The 18,119-nt window shown below is 46.2% G+C and overlaps 1 protein-coding gene across 1 annotated transcript in view; it reads right to left on the reverse strand.

Moving 5' to 3' along the window:
- Positions 1 to 18,119, reverse strand: part of LOC120980025 (mucin-2-like) — a 144,030-nt gene that overhangs the window by 11,311 nt on the left and 114,600 nt on the right. The window contains exons 47-49 of the mRNA XM_040408890.1: positions 15,729 to 15,854; positions 9,490 to 9,529; positions 4,105 to 4,222 (exon numbers count right to left, since the gene is read on the reverse strand). Of these exons, the coding sequence (XP_040264824.1) occupies positions 4,105 to 4,222; positions 9,490 to 9,529; positions 15,729 to 15,854 (284 nt within the window). The remainder of the gene's footprint in view (positions 1 to 4,104; positions 4,223 to 9,489; positions 9,530 to 15,728; positions 15,855 to 18,119) is intronic.

An 18,119-nucleotide genomic window follows, 5' to 3' on the forward strand; every position in this document is an offset into this window, starting at 1 on the left:
GACTATTCCATTGTGAAGTTGTGGCTCACACGTACAAGCGGAGATCATACCCTGACTATTACGCGGGACGCCGCGGATTGTTGATCTGAGCCGCCTAAGTACATTTATTATGTGAGTAGACTATAATACAACTGACACATTATCCATTTGGAAATTAACGCTGTTACTTTGAACTGTGCGAATATTTGAATTCAGGACTATTTGTCTCTGAAAAAGATCTCAGGATATCGGATCAACTATTTCATCCGTCCTTTTTGTATATGGCACACTTCTGATATTGGACTGAACATTCGGATAGTTTTGGACTGTTTTCGTCCTCCATATATGCGGACTATTGGTCATATGCGAATTACTGATCATATCTGACTCTTATATATATCAAATAGGTCCTTTTACCATTGTGTTACAGTGATTATATTTATATTTTAGATACTATTATTGATGTGTATGAATGTGTGTTAGAATATGTGTTTTTAATTATATTATAATAATTGATTTTAATTAATAAAGCACCACGGCTACTAGATATAGTGAGTGCCCAGCCCTTTTCTTTTGTATAACATATCAGTAAGAGGTTTGACTAACGTGGAATAATTCAAAATAAATTTTCTATAATAATTCGTAAACCCCAAAAATCGCATCAAAGCTTTCTGATTCTCCGGTCGATCCCACTCCAGAACCGCCCGGACCTTTTCGGGGTCCATACGAAAACCAGAATCAGAAAGCATGTATCCCAAAAATGGAAGCTCGTGCACCGCAAACAAACATTTCTCCAATTTGGCGTATAACTTATTCTCCCGCAGTATCGTCAAAACCTGTCTCACATGATCCTGATGGGTCTTCAGATCAGGAGAATAAATTAAAATGTCATCAAGGTAGACTACTACGAACCTCCCCACCAAATGATGAAAAATATCATTGACGAATCGCTGAAATGCCGCTGGCGCATTCGTCAACCCAAAAGGCACTACCAGGTTCTCAAAATGACCCTCGTGCGTATTGAAGGCCGTTTTCCACTCATCCCCCTCCTTGATCCTGATCAGATTGTATGCTCCTCTCAAATCCAACTTGGAGAACACCTTGGCTCCAACAATCTGATCAAAAAGATCAGAGATCAAAGGCAGGGGATATGGATCCCGGACTGTAATACGATTCAGCTCCCGGAAATCCAAACACGGTCTCAGTGATCCATCTTTCTTCTTCACGAAGAACAAACCTACAGCCACTGGAGACTTAGATGGTCTAATATGACCCTTTGCCAAACTCTCGGCGACATACTTTCGCATGACCTCTCTCTCGGGTTGAGAGAGGTTGTAGAGCCGAGACTTGGGCAACTTAGCCCCCGGAATGAGATTCACAGGACAATCATAGTCACGATGAGGGGGCAATTCCTGAGCCCCACCCTCCGCAAACACGTCCGAAAAATCTGAGAGATACTGAGGCAAGGCCGTAACGGACACTTCAGAAATAGATGTGACAAGACAATTATCCGAACAAAATTTGCTCCAACCAATGATTTGTCTCGCCTGCCAGTCTATAATTGGGTTATGTTTAGACAACCATGGCAACCCCAAAACTATTGGAGCTGGCAAATCCTTCATGACGAAACAGGAAATAATCTCAGCATGTGAATCACCCACCCTTAAATGAATATCATGAACAACGTGAGTAAGGCTCCCTTGAGAAAGAGGGGAAGAATCAATGGCAAAAACACGAATCTCGTTCTCTAACGTGCAAATACTTAGTCCCAAACCCTCAAGAAACAGAAAGTCAATTAAATTTACCCCAGGACCACAATCAAGAAAAACATCAACAAAAACATTTCGAGACTCTAGCGCCACCATAGCTGAAAGGAGAAAACGGGAACTGCAGGGAACTTGCATACCAGTCTGCTCTACCACACCATTTATACTACCAAGTGTGAGGGAGGTTTTTTTTTCTTTTTCTCTTTTCTTTATCACTTTCCCCTGTGATTCAACATACGGACAAGAAAAAACAAAATGACCCCTCTTTCCACAAAAGAAACATAAATTGTGCGCTTTACGAAAGTCTCTACTATCCGAATGGAAAGATATCTGACCTAATTGCATGGGTTCCTCTCCTACTCCAGAATAACAAGCAATATCTCCCTGGGCAGCTGGTGAAACAAAACAACACGCGGGAGGAATCCCCTGCACAGAGGGACCCATACACCTCTCTCTGATACGTCTATCCAAACGTATCGCCAAAGACATTGCATTTTCCAAAGTATCTGGGTATTCATAAAAAACCAGAGCATCCTTCAACCTTTCAGATAACCCCTGACAAAACTGGCTACGTAACGCGGGGTCGTTCCACCCTGACTCAGTAGCCCACCTCCTAAACTCTGTGCAGTAAACCTCAGCAGTATGTTTACCTTGTAATAAGTTACGTAATTTTGACTCTGCCATCGAAACTCGATCTGGGTCATCGTAAATCAATCCCAGGGCTTTAAAAAATTCCTCCACCGACCGGAGAGCCAGAGAACCGGGAGGCAGGGAAAAAGCCCAGGATTGCGCGTCCCCTTTCAGCAAAGACATGAGGATACCCACCCTCTGATCCTCATTACCTGATGAAAATGGGCACAATCGAAAGTACAACTTACATGATTCCTTGAAACTGAAAAAATCATCAGTACCCCCTGCAAATTTCTCCGGAAGAGCGACTTTAGGCTCCCCAACAATTTGACCTGTACCTGAAGCCAACACCCTCTGACACTGTGTGACCGTACTACGTAGATCCACAACCTCCAGGGACAAACCCTGCATGCGGTCAACCAGTGCATCAATTGACGCCATCACATAAACGATGAGCAATGGCAGTCACAGTATGGCGGATTATAATGTCACGGCGGACGTGCACAGTTAAACAGACAACACACCAACCAAGCTCTGGACGAGAGACAGGGGAAGGGTCATCTACTAATTTATCCCTGACCTCTTTCCCTGCAATGCTCAGCCCACAGACAAACCTTGATGGTAGATTTGCTGTGTCCACCAGCCTAAACTAACAGAACCCTGAACTCCCTGAGATGGTGAAGTGGGGAGAAAGGAGCAGCCTGCTCGCACAGAACCTGGATGGGAGAGATGACATAAACAACCAAACGAAAAGACACTTATCTGCTGAGAGCAGGAACAAACAGCCAACCTTCCTTCCAAACTTCCCAGACACTAATGAACAGTATAATCCGCTCAGAGCACTTTAGCTGGAGACCATTTAAACTAATGACTCCACCCAGTGCACCTGATGCGAGGCGGATCCAGCACAGCATCAAAACAAATGCTAGACTCGTGCTGCAATCCTGGCTGACCTCCGCACATCATCAGAGGGGGCATGACAGGCAGTGATGCGCGAACAGCCTATAGGGAAATATGATGTCATAGAGCCACAGGGCTGGCCTAAGCTTACCGAGGGGTGGAGTTAGGCGCGAGTGAGGCGGAGGAACTTGGGCACTTTCAGAAAACTCTCCGCCCCTGGGCACTTGCGACGGCTCATTAGCATATGATAAAAACGACTTTTTGGGCGATTTGAAGCATCAGAAGAACTAAACACGGGTAACATCTGTGTCATGTCTTTGTGCCCCAACAATGTCAACAGTTTGAAACCGGTCAGGTAGGTGACAGACTCCCTTTAAACATTATAAAATGTTATTTGCTTTTGGTGCAGCTGCCTGACACTATGACAGTTGAGAAAAGGTAATGCTTTAGCAGTTCTCTTTTTGGGAAAAATATTAAAAATATTTTAATTTATTTGAAAAAGTTATCATTCGATGTGCATACTGACCAAACAAATTTGATTCAACTTATCTAATCATCGTTTGACACACTATATGTATGGGGAAAGGCCTGTTTCACACTGGTGTTAACGGCTCCATAGCTTGTTGGATCCATAACTACCGTGTGCAGCTGTGCGCTGCCGGAAGTCCGTCCGGCCCCATATTCATTATAGTGAATGGGACCGGACAGACTTCCAGCAGCACATAGCTGCACATGGTATTTACGGATCCAACAAGCTGTTCCCCTGCCGGAACCATTAGTGCCAGAGTGAAACAGGCCTAACTGGTAAAAACGTATGACATGCTCTTACATGGAAAACGTTCCACATGACCCATCACAACGAGACATCTTCACAAAGTCTGCTGTGCGACAATTGTTGTAGGACAGACGCTCATGGTATTCATGCAGCTTGCAAGTCTTTTCAACACCTGGAAAGAGTATATCACATTTAAAACATTTGTATGCTTTGTCGTTAAGGTAATATTTTTCATTACAAAGCTGGATGGTAAATGAATTTGGATCCTTTTTCCTATACATTGTAGATCAAGATATTGTTGTCATTGGAGTCAGGGGCGCACTGACAGGGCAGTGACACAGTTGGAGGCTGCGGCGGGGAAGGGGAGAGGCGTTTCCCTTCCTCGTTCCTCTGATAGGCTGCAGGTACTAGTATCTGCAGCCTATCAGAGGCCAGCGCAGATGGCGCGACAATATCATTATCATCGCGGCGCCTGAGCCGGGCAGCATACAAAGCTGGACACAGGCCTGCATCGCATCGGTGACATTGTCGGCACAATGTATGAGAGGGGAACTATGGGGGCATCTAGGGGCATTTTTTACTGGCACTATGGGGGGCACTATGAGGAAGGGGGAGAGGAGCACTGTGGGGGCATCTACTGAAGGGAATAAGAAGGGTCATTTTTACTGGCACATTATGGGGGCCACTATGGGGAAGGGGGAGAGGAGCACTATAGGGGCATCTACTGGGGCTCTAAAAAGGGGTATTTTATAATGACACATTATGGGGGATACTATGGGCATCTAGTGGGAGCACTATATAGGGGCATCTGCTGGGGGTGCTAAGAAGGGGTATTTTATACTGGCAAATTATGAGGGAACTATAAAGAAGGGGGAGAGGAGCATTATAGGGGAATCTGCTGTGGGGAAATAAGAGGCATTTTATACTGTTGCATTATGGGAGACACTATGGGGAAGGGGGAGAGGAGCACTATGGGGGCATCTACTGGTGGCTTTAAGAAGGGGTATTTTATACTGCCACATTATGGGGGACACTATGGGCATCTACTGGGGGCACTATAGAGGGACATTTTATATTAGGACATGTTATGGGGGCTACTATTGGGAAGGGAGAAAGAAGAGCACTATGGGGTCATCTACTGGGGGTACTTTATAGGAGTATGTTATACTGGTACATTATGGGGCACCATGAGGAAGCAGAGAGTGGAGCATAATGGGGGCATTTACTGGGGGCACTATATTGGGGTATTTTATACTGGCATACATTATTGGGTAACTATGGGGACATTAACTCTGGGTATTTTATGTACTGGCACACAGAACGGAGGCATTATTTTACTAGTTCACATAATTAGGGGGAATTATTTGCACTGGCACATATTTTAAGGGGGCATTTAAGTACTTTCTACTGTCTCATTATAAGGATAATTATTACTACTAGGGGCATTATCGTGAGCTTTACTACTATGGGGAACACTAGTATGTGCACTATGGGGGCATTATTACTAGGTGTGCTCTGGCAGAGAATTATTTCTATTGGTGGGATTTTGGGGAGCACTATTACTGTGGTAGTCACCCTGGCACAGTATCATCTTAGCACAATTATTTTTGGGGGACATTATGTTTATACTATTAGTGTCAGGGATACTATTTCCTGGGCGCAGTTATTTTTTTTAGGGTGCTGTGTGCCAATAATTATTCAAGGGGGCATTTTCTCTGTGGTACTAGTATTTTCAGGGGGACTGTATAGTATTGGGGAGCACAGCAGGCACAGTATTGGAGGTGGCAGAATGGGGTGTTCAGAAGATGGGAAGGTGAAGGAAAAGTAGGAAATTAATGTCTGTTTGTCAATATCTGCAGAGACGAGAGATGGCTGAAAAATCCTTATGGTGGTCTGGTCTGAATGGAGAAGATGAGGAAAGAGAAAGTCTACATCAAAGGTGACATCACTGAATGTAAGAGGTATGTGGTGCTATGTAGGAATGGAGATACTCCGGCTCTTCCACTTGCCATTTCCAGAAGGAGGATTCAGAGCTGAGCAGCTATAAATGTAGTGTCCCACTAGGTAAATGTGGGCACTACACAAGGGTCAATTGGGCCACGTTGTTCTCTACCTCCTGTGGAACAGGGCCATTGTGTCTTATATGTCCTCTTGATGCATAATGTCACTTTATTCATGTTATTTATGTGCATTTTCCCTGCTTTAAATGACTATCAGGCCTGTTAGGGTGTAATTCCTCCTCCAAGACAGTAGAGGGAGCTAGGGAACCCCTAATATAAATAGTCAGGTCCTGTTCAGGGAAAGTAGTGTAGAGTCAGAAGTGAGTATGGACTTTAGCTAGGCAGCAGCTAAAGGGAGCTTCTGACATGCAGCTAGACAGCCCAGGCTTCTAGTTGTTACCAGGGGAAGAGTTACCTCCTGAGAAACCAAGTACAGTACAGAGCAGAGCAGAAGTGTTTCCAGCCAGACAAGAGAGCTGAAGGGCAGAAGGATCTATCTAATGCAAGGATATATATACCTGAGGAAGTTTCTTTATCAAGGATAAAGCCACCAATAGGGCATACGGGCCTTGGGATCAAGACAGACAGGAGTTCTGAGGAATAGTGCACAGGATTTCTGAGGAAAAGGTGCAGCCTGATCTGTGAGTGTATTTAACCCTCTGAGTATCTTGCAAGAACATTGTTGCCTGCCATTATTGTAAAAGCCTGCTTGATACTGCATCTGTCATATGGAACTGAACTTAAAAGAACTGTATATAGTTAACTGCTTCAGTAAAGAAAGTTTTGGTTCACTACAAACTGTGTTCCTCAATTCTTACTACCACAAATCAGTGTGCCACCGTTACAGGCACTGGCGTCACGAATCTTAAAGGGATCTCGCCACTGGCACATTAATCCTGCAACACCCAGGGCACCTCATCTACCACCGGCCTGGTCCCTATACACAGAAAGTGCCCCAGAGGACCCCTGTGCCAGCCTCTCCATCACTGCTGTACGCCTGCCCAGGGTTTCCCTACAAACTGTGAGTAACCAAGAGCAACCCTCGTTTGCCTAAGTAACCGTGACCTCACTATCGCAATACCCTGCAGGGCTGCGTACTGCATATTCATGGTGGTGGTAGTTGTCTATTGTATAATGTAAAGCAGGCAGTGCAGCCAGGGCAGGCCCTTCCCTCTCTGTATGATGTGTAGAGCTGGGCTTCTCCACCCGAACCTACACCTTAAATATCGTGCAGCTCCTCCTCCACTCCTCCTTTGGTGCCTTCAGGACTAGAAGGGAGGAAGCGAAGCTGCAACAGCTCCTGCCATGGAGCCATGTGGTGGGCAGTTTGTGAACAGAACTGGATGGTGATTCCTACCACAGGGAGAGAAAAATAATAATTTGAGCACAGTAGCTTTATGTTGGGGCCCTGAGTATTAAATACAGTGTGTCTAGCTAGGATGAGGGTCAGACTTATACCTTCATCCTCAACAATATAATTTCAGCTGTACAGTGTTTGTTGGGAGTGGCCTATTATATGTAGGAGGCTCTCATAAGAATTGGTTGGGCCGAAACTTTTGCGTGGCGTACTACGCGCATCACCTTTTTTTCTACTCAGACCCCTCTAGACAAAATTTCTGGGTACTCCTCTGATTGGAGTCATCCATATCCTGACACCTGCCTCTTTCCTACGTGATACAATTCTATCAGCCTGCAGCCACCACTAGAGGGAGCTTATCCCTTTGAGGACACAGCAATTTTCCATTTTTGCATTTCCATTTTTTAATCCTGGCCTTGAAGGAGTCATAACTTTTGTATTTTTCCGTTCACATAGCCATATGTTTTTTACGAGACAAGTTGTACTTTCTAATGGCACCAGTTCATATTGCATTAAATTTAGTGGAAAGCTGAAAAAAAATCAAAAATTCAATTTCACCATAGTTTCCACCATAGTTCACCATCTGAGGTGTTAAATGTTTGTGATCAACGTAAACACCAATCGCATACTTTGTCTCCGGATGGCTGCTGTGTAAAACAGAAACCCAGTGGCTATAGCGCCCACTCCAATCCGCAGTGGGTGCCATCTTTACAATGTTTACCACCATGAATGTCACCCAAAGGGTTAAGAGCTTCTTACATGTTATTATAGTGTTCAGTTCAATGTATAAACAGTATGTGGTAAGTTGCCCCTACTGGTGGATAAAGGCAGCCAAAATGTTATTAACTAAAGTAGGAAAAATAAGCAATAGGGAATGAGATAAAAAAAATTAAAAAAACATTGCTCACTTGCAAAATCCCCCAAAAGACAAACAAGACTGGAAGGGACCACTATTGCAGTGCAAATGGATTGGTAGGGAATTTTTCAGGTGAGCTATGTTTTTTTCCTCCTATTAGCTCATTTATTTTTTTCTAATCAATCTCCTTATCCATGTCTATGGCAGGGGAGAGTTAGTGCTTTGCATCAGGAAATTAAAGAACTGACAACTATAATGATATAATAGTAAATTAAACAGCACAAAATATTGGACCTATTTAGATTAAGGAAAAAATGGTGTACAAAGGTGGATGCTCATAAGGAAATACGCTACCTGTATTTATTTATTTTTTTTCTTCCAATTTTTTCTTCTAATCTGTTTATATTTTCGGATCGTCGATTTTTTTTTTTATTCTATTTCCTGAGAATGGTTATGAGGGCTGACATTTTGCCTGAGCTGTTCTTGCAACATGGGCCACATGGGCCATAGACAAAATGGACTGGAGGGATTTCAGAGCGTTATCTAGGCATGATCTGTGACCTGTGCAGAGGGCATTGTATGGGGAAAAGGTAGATCTCCTATTGTGAATAGTGGATCCTGTGTTATCCGTACAGGCATGTTATCTGTCTGTGTAATCCCACCTGTGATGATAATGAGATGACTGCTGAAAAGGGATCTTCAAAGAACAGGGGGTCTCGATATATTATTAGGCTTAGTGGTCAGTAAGAAAACTGCTGGATTTTTGGATTTTTTTTAAATATAGTAATATAATAAAAAGAGGTTATCCAATTTCTCAAAACCCCCCACATGTGCTGGGCCCCTCACCGGTAATATACTTACCCCGCTCCCGGAGCCGCTCCTGTTCCCCATGGGTGCCCAGGAGCGGTGCCGGGAGCGGGGTAAGTATATTACCGGGGAGGGGGTTTTGAGACATCGGATAACCCCTTTAAACAGTAGGCCATTTTCTGATGACTGACTCTCTCGCCCTGGCAACATTTTTTTTTTATATCAAAATAGGCAGCTACAGTATGTTGGCAGATTCATCTAACATATAGTATTTAACGGACTAAACAAAGTGGGTAGATTGTGTTTTTTGGATATTACTTATAAAGTGGGTTTTGGATATGACTAATAAAGAAAATTTTACTTTACTGCAAAATATTACATGAGTTTGCATTGATTATTGCAGGTTACTGAATACTTACATACTTTACAGCAGCCATCTGGTAAGAATTCAATGGTTCCCTACAGTAAAATGAAATCGATTGAATGATAAAACATATGATACTAGGCGAGGCAGACTTGTAGAAATTTCTGCAGCTGAAAATTCCCTTCCATACATCTCAGCTTCTGCAGCATATAGCAGGTGGTTGAGGGATTGCTGTAGGGTGTGCTGTATTTACCAATGCAAGCCCAACAGCATGTGCCACTGATAATAAATGAGTCCCAATCCATGTGACCAAAAGGCCAAGCTCTCTGGACAAGAAAGCGTTGGAAGTTTTCATAAATAGCTCATGATATATTTGTCATTTTTTTCAGTGCTGTTTCAGTGAACCTGTGGCATAAAAATGCAGTGCAGTCTGCAGGCATTATGTTAAAGAGCAGGAGGAGCTGAATTACCAAAGCTTCAATATACGTAACTTGTAATAAAATCTTAAATGGCCAGAGTGCATGTCCAAATCCTTCCCCAGCCAATGGTTGGCGGCCCCAGGACATTTAACGCACCCACCCCAGTTGGGGGTGCATGAACTAGGTTATCTAGTCTCTAGTTAAAAGCAAAGGTATCATTCTCTATCTAACTTCTGTGTACTGAACTCCAGCCTAACGACCAACTCTGACTCCTAGCCTCCTGCCCTGACCTTATCCTGTTTTTGGATTGCCCTTCTGCCACCTGTTCTGACTTCAGACTTGTCTCTAATATATGTTTGTAGACTGCCTGCCCTGACCTCAGCCTGTCTCCTGACTCTGTCCATTGACTGACCCTCTGGTACCTGCACCTTTTTCTCTGATGCCAGTGAGTTAGCCTCCAACAGCACCAGGACTACTCCAGGAGGTAGCTGTCAGGATATGGCGACTACCGTCACACACAAACAGGGATAATGCAGCCCTAAACTTCCCAGACCCACTATCCCTACCTACTTCCATGGTCACCCTAGGCTGTGACACCACAACTGGGCGGCAGTCCAGAAATTCACAAGCCAGAGGAGTCTTCAGCAATACAACAAGGGAACAGCAGCAGGAGCCAGAGGACAACACATTCACTGGCACCTGTACATACAGCCGGCCTTAAAGGGGTTATCCAACACCTATAATGCCCTCAAAATGCCTGGGCACCTCATACCGGTTATATTCACCCCGTTCCCCTGCACCCACCTTGCTCCAGCTCCCTGCATGGCAGCCGCTGCATCTCCCCGTCACCTGAATCAAAACATCCAGCGATGAGGGGAAAATGGGAGGCAGGCAGCCAGCCAATAGCAGGCCGTGACAGGGATGAGCCTCTCTAGCATCGTGTGTCCCGATTGTGGCCTGCTATTGGCTGCAGCCACGACCGGAATGAGCCTCCCTGCGTCACCTGCGATGCTAGGGAGGCTCGTCCCTGTCATGGTCTGCTATTGGCTGCCTCCCCCCCCATCACCGGATGTTTTTATCAGGGTAACGGGGAGATGCAGCAGCGGCCGTGTGGGCATCAGAGCGATGCAGGTGCCGGGGAGCGGGGTAAGTATAACCTGTGTGAGGTGCCCAGACATTTTGGGGGGCACTATGGGAGTTGGATAACCCCTTTAAATAGATCGCCAGCCATAGCTTCATGCCGGCGTCACTGCACACCAAGCAGAGCTGTCAGTTGAGGGAGCTGAAGCTCTGGAGCCCCGACACACCTTGTTATTGGCCGAGGCTCTGATTTCTGAAGGGACCGCACAGCTGATTTGGTTCCCTCTCAACCGGATGCTGCCGCACCACCAAGGCAGCTCCGGCTGGAGAAACCGTGACAATAGCAGCCTGGTTGGTTCTCTGCAGCAAAGTCCAGATCCCTGTATAGAGGTTAAAGGGTAACTACCTGGGGACCGCCAGCACAATGCCCTTCAAGTTTAGCCCAAAGCCAGTGTGTCCACATCCACCGTAGTTACACTAAGTTTGCAACAAGCAGAGAATGAAATCAAGAAATGCAAGTTATACTGAATCTTTTTCAACAAAACTATATATCAATCTGCTCAGCTCCTCCTTATCTTTAACACGATACTGGAGGATTGGAATGCATTTCATGATTCTATTAAAGCAAGTAAACATAATACACTGTTGAGCAAAAGTGTAACAATGTTTAGAACCTTTGACTTTCAGGCTCCATATCTCACTATCCACTACAGCTTTGAACGTGAGACTACCATCGTTTTATAGACAATCATCTTGGCTATCTCATACATAAATTGCACTTGCAGCTATTTAGCATATGATTCGTAATGCAGATTCTTGTCATTGTTACTGTTTTGCTCCTGGTGGTGGAACTATCTTTTTCTTCTTGTATATTACAAATCACAACCTGTTCTCACATTCCCTAATAGTTCAGTGTGTTATTAGGTTGATTCCCAAGCGAAAGGTCAATGGTTCGAATCCAGGAGAAGCCATGAAGAAAATTTCCCAAGAAAAGCAGCAGCATCCAGCTCATCGGTAGCAGTATCTTGGCCAAGAAAATTGCCAAATTGCATCATGTCAGCGCCATGACAGTTGGAAGAATACGACAAGTCCATCCATTCCAAAGCCAAGAGGTGGACGTCCAGGCAAAATATCGGAGTCAACAAGTCAGCTCATCACAAGGTCTATCACTATCAGCTCCGGTGTGACAAACATGGCAGTGGAGGAGGCTAGAATGCTTCATAAGAGTGAGATCACAGACGTCCATGCAAGCACCGTGCGACACACATTACACAAGCCTGGAATGGTGGCCTGAAAAAAGGTGAAAAAGCCTCTACTTCATTATTGTCATAAGAAACAGTGGACAGTAGAAGATTGGAAACGGGTGATCTGGAGCGATGAGAAGAAAGTCTATAGACAGGGCTCTGATGGGTCTGGAAAAAACAAGGGAAAAGGGGGCTAACGGATAGAGAAATTGAAGGAACTGTCAAGTTTGGTGGAGGAAGCCTGATGATATGGGGTTGTTTCACAGCCAATGGTGTTGGATACTTGACCAGCAGAACAGTGGTCTCAATGCTGAGCTATATGTGAGTATCCTACAAGATTAGTTAAATTGTACACTCGAGTACTATGGGTATGAAAAGGATGACATAGTGTTCCAGAAGGACGGCAACCCGAAGCACAAGTCGAGATTGGCGAAGAAATGGTTCAATGACAATGAAGTAGAGGTGCTGGATTGGCCCCCACAGTCCCCAGACCTCAACCCAATCGAATACTTGTGGGTAGAGTTGAAGAAAAATCTGTATTCATACCCAAGTGAGTCGACCAGTATGCACCAACATTGGGAACGTGTAGAAGAGACCTGGGAACAGATTTCAGTTGAGATATGCTTGAATCTGATCGAGAGCATGCCCAGAAGGATTCAGGCAGTGTTGAAGGCCAAAGATGGATTTACAAAATACTAACAAAATAATAAAAAATAAAATTTAGAATTTAAGGAGCAAAACAGTAATAATGCAGATACATGACAAGAATCTGCATAACTAATCATATGCTAAATAGTTGCAAGTCCAATTTATGTATGAGATATCCAAGATGATTGTCTATGAAGCTGTAGTGGACGGTGAGATATGGAGCCTGAAAGTCAAAAGTTCCAAACATTGTTACCCTTTTTGTCATCAGTGTAAGGCCTCCTGCACACGGCCGTTTTTTTTTCCCGTTTACTGGCCGTTTTTTGCGTTCCGTATACGGTCCGTATACGGAACCATTCATTTCCGTTCCGTTGAAAGATAGAACATGTCCTATTATTGCCCGCAAATCACGTTCCGTGGCTCCATTCAAGTCAATGGGTCCGCAAAAAAAACGGAACACATACGGAAATGCATCCGTATGTCTTCCGTTTCCGTTCCGTTTTTTGCTGAACCATCTATTGAAAATGTTACGCCCAGCCCAATTTTATCTATGTAATTACTGTATACTGCATATGCCATACGGAAAAACGGAACGGAAACACAACGGAAACAAAAAAATGGAACAACGGATCCGTGAAAAACGGACCGCAAAAGACTGAAAAAGCCATACGGTCGTGTGCAATAGGCCTAAGGCCGTGAGCGGTCCGTGGTATCAAGGCCTGGCATCCTGCTGAGAGCAGGAGCGTACGGCGTCATTGGTTGCTATGACGCCATGCACTTCATGCTGCCGCTGCACTACAGTAATACACTGGTATGATCTAAACGGGTGTATTACTATAGTGCAGCGACTGCATGAAGCGCACAGCGTCATAGCAACCTACTCTCAGCAGGATGCCAGGCTGGGATACCACGGACCGCTCACGGCCGTGTTACATGGTTGTGTGCATTCAGCCTTGGGCCGGCGTTGGGGGGGGCAAACTGGGCAGATGCCCAGGGCCCCCTTTCCGAAAGGGGCCTCCTGCTGTTTCTCTAACATGCTGCAGCTGTCTGCTGCTGTCCACCCCGCACAATCTCCCCTTCTCACCAGACCTAGGTGACTGCACAGCATTAGAATCCTGCTGCCACAAATCAGCATAAGGACGTTCTGTGTGGGCGGGGCTAACATAGCCCTGCCCACATCCTGTGTCTGCACTTGCTCCAGGCTGCAAGGCCCAAACCAGATTGGGATGACTGGTCCTGCTACTGCATCCGATCCCCAGCTGCTGGACAACAGGAGCTCCCAGGACCCTGTCTTATCATAGCACCTGGCCTGTTCCCTCTCCAGCTGGTAAGTCCATGGAGCAAAACACATGCAGCAGTGTCTGTGGAGGAGGTGGTTGCAGGGCTGCTGGTGGTCACACTCTCATTGTAATGCCCTGCACTTCCCTCAAGTACTTATGGCTGCTGATCTTTGAGCTTCCTGTGCCCCCCTCTGTGAGCTCCCTTTGCCACCTTGTGTGCGCTGCCTGTGCCCCCCTCTGTGAGCTCCCTTTGCCACCTTGTGTGCGCTGCCTGTGCCCTCTGTGTGGGCTCCCTGTGCTCCTTGTGTGTGCTGTCTGTGCTGTCTGTGCAAGCTCCCAGCGCCCCCACTGTGTGAGTTGTGTGTGCTCCCTGTGCCCCCTGTATGAGCTCCTTGTGTCCTGTGCTCTCCGTGTGTCTCCAGTATGAGCTAGGTCTGCAGCACTTTTAGGACACCACTAAACGCATGCTCAAAATTAGTGCAAATTAGCAGTGTCTTTTTTTTTTTTTTTTCAATCCTTGGGGGATCCAGACCAGGGCTGCTAATAAGGGCATCTGTAAAGCTTTGTCAGACATTGTGGCTGTATCACAGCCAGATCCCCCCCATAACAGTGTGTCATCCCACGGGTCCCCCACAACAGTGTGTCATCCCACGGGTCCCCCACAACAGTGTGTCATCCCACGGGTCCCCCACAACAGTGTGTCATCCCACGGGTCCCCCACAACAGTGTGTCATCCCACGGGTCCCCCACAACAGTGTGTCATCCCACGGGTCCCCCACAACAGTGTGTCATCCCACGGGTCCCCCACAACAGTGTGTCATCCCACGGGTCCCCCACAACAGTGTGTCATCCCACGGGTCCCCCACAACAGTGTGTCATCCCACGGGTCCCCCACAACAGTGTGTCATCCCACGGGTCCCCCACAACAGTGTGTCATCCCACGGGTCCCCCACAACAGTGTGTCATCCCACGGGTCCCCCACAACAGTGTGTCATCCCACGGGTCCCCCACAACAGTGTGTCATCCCACGGGTCCCCCATAACAGTGTGCATGTCCAGCATTATCTTGATTCACTGCTATGGAATTTCGAAAAAATAGCAGAGCCAGTGATCAGCTATTTTCAGAACACTCATAGCATAATGGAGGATGACCACGCATGCACATTGTGCTCTCCCTTCCCTTCGGGCTCGGTTGGGACAACCCCTTTTTTTCAGCTTGTGGTTTTATAAACCGCACCTTGGAAAAAAAGAAGTGCCCAGGCCATTCATAACGCAGGGTACATGTCCAGAATTCCCATTGAAAATGGGAAGGAATAAAAATCCATGCTAAAGCTGCATCAAAAAGTGTTAAAAAAACATAAAAAAAATAAATAACTGATGCAGGTTTTTTTAAGCACAGAAAATACTCTGTGTGAACATATCCAACGAGGCTGCAGGATCAGCAGCTTACAGTGGAAAGGCTAAAGAGATATAATGTGGCATTCTACACTGCTGTCCGTGCCTACAAAATCCTGAAAGACTACTGGTCCAATATTTTGGGACTTGGGGCCCCACTTTCAATTTTGCCCAGGGCCACACTTTGTCTAAAACCGGCGCTGCACATAGGAACATGTTTTATCATACTCACCGGCTCACAGTCATCTTCATTAAAATGAGGGCAAGAAATTTGGGACATTGATGTGATGAACTGATTCTTGATGACGGAGCAGCTGTACAGGGAGCAGTTATTGTCAGAAGGAATCGTTTCTCCAGGCTGAAGAAATAAACGTTAGAAATGTCCTGTGTATACAACATCATGTTTAAGGCCTCATGCACACAACCGTTTTTGTGGTACGCATTTTATGCGGCTCGGATGCGGACCCATTCACTTCAATGGGGCCGCAAAAAATGCGGACAGTACTCCGTGTGCTGTCCGCATCCGTTGCACCGTTCCGTGGCCCCGCAAAAAAAAATATAGCATGTCCTATTCTTGTCCGTTTTGCGGACAAGAATAGGCATTTATTCAATGGGCCGCCCGGTTCCGTTCTGCAAATTGTGGAAGGCACACTGGCGGCTTCCGTTTTTTGCGGATCCGCGGTTTGCGGACCGCAAAAAACGGCACGGACGTGTGCATGAGGCCTAATTCTGACAGATGTACAGATGGAGCAGGGTTAGCACTCAAACTCTTAACTCAAATTTCTTAAATCATCGCGTTATCTTGAAACAAAAGCCATTGAAAAGCAATTGAAGGTGTTTGCTTAGTTAAGATAACGCATCTCAGAAAGCAGGAGTGTTAAGGTAACTTATTAAGGACATAACCATTCGCAGTGAGTATACAATAGATGTAGATTAATAGATTATGAAATTCTAAGGCCCCTTTCACACGGGCGAGAATTCCACGCGGGTGCAATGCGTAAGGTGAATGCAGTGGCGTAGCTATAGGGGTCGCAATTGCGAAGTGAAGCCCTGGCCCCTGATTTACAGACTACAGTACTTGCCGGCGGTTAACGTCACAGGGGGGAGGGGGGCGCAGGCTCAGCCAGGAGAGGGAGTGGTCTCGTCTGGCAGTACTGGCCGGAAGTGGAGCGGCGGAGGAGAAGATGCGTGCCGCCCGAGTGAGTGAGGTGAGGGCGGCCGTGGCGACGTGACTAGCAGAGACTCGGAGACAGTTGGGTGCTTTCTAGTAGCTAGAGTACACAAGCATCACATAGGATAGCAGTAGTGGGTCCTCTTACTAGCACCATTCTAGCCACATGTGCAGCTGCAAACGAGCTCTGCAAGTAAGAGGACCCCCTACTGCTATCCTACAAGTACTGGTAGATGTCACAGAAGAGTCCAATAAATCATGTGATGGTCTATGGCCCATAGAACATCACATTCATAGCACAAGCGGCAGCTATATCATCATCATATGCCAGCAGGGTTATTAACATCGCCGCCAAGCCCGCCATTATTGCTCACACAGGGCTGGTCAGCACTGGAAATATGGGATTGCAAGTGCAACCCCTATGGGAGCAGCGACTGTCACCATATTGCCGTGAGTGACTGATTCCAGCACAAGCGGCAGCGATATCATCAGTCACTCACAGCAATATGGGGACAGTCGCTGCATCCATAGGTGTTGCACTTGCAATCCCATATTTCCAGTGCTGACCAGCCCTGTGTGAGCAATAATGGCGGGCTTGGCGGCGATGTTAATAGCCCTGCTGGCATATGATGAAGCAAACTGAAAGGATAAGCTAACTATGTACCCCCCATGCTGCAGAATGACACATATAGGCCGAATGCACGCGGCCGTGTTCCAGGGCAGTGAACGGTCCGTGGTATCTCGGCCTGGATTCCTGCTGACAGCAGGAGCGCACAGCGTCATTGGTTGCTATGATGCCGTGCGCTTCATGCCGCCACTGTACTACAGTAATACACTTGTATGATCTATACGAGTGTATTACTGTAGTACAGTGGCGGCATGAAGCGCACGGCGTCAGCGCGCTCCTGCCGTCAGCAGGAATCCAGGCCGGGATACCACGGACCGTTCAGGGCCGTGTGCATTCGGCCATAGACTGATTCCAGCACAAGCGGCAGCTACTGTATATAATCATCAATATGGGCATGGTGGGCGTGCAGGGGTCTGGTGGTGTTAGGAAATGGTATTGAGGGTAGGGGGGGCCCAAACTGAATTCTTGCACCAGGACCAATGAGCCTATAGCTACGCCCCTGGGTGAACGCATTGCACCCGCACTAAAACCGGACCCATTCACTTCAATGGGGCTGTGTACATGAGTGGTGATTTTCACGCATCACTTGTGCTTTGCGTGAAAATCTCAGCAAGCTCTATATTGTGCGTTTTTGTTACAACGCAGGCCCCATAAAAGTGAATGTGGCTGCGTGAAAATTGCAAGCAACCACAAGCAAGTGCCGATGCACGCATGGTTGCTAGGAGATGATCGGGATGGAGACCCGATCTTTATTATTTTCCCTTATAACATGGTTATAAAGGAAAATAATAGCTTTCTTAATACAGAATGCTTAGTAAAATGTC

This window comes from Bufo bufo, chromosome 10, assembly GCF_905171765.1.
Source record: "Bufo bufo chromosome 10, aBufBuf1.1, whole genome shotgun sequence".
Lineage (NCBI taxonomy): Eukaryota > Metazoa > Chordata > Amphibia > Anura > Bufonidae > Bufo > Bufo bufo.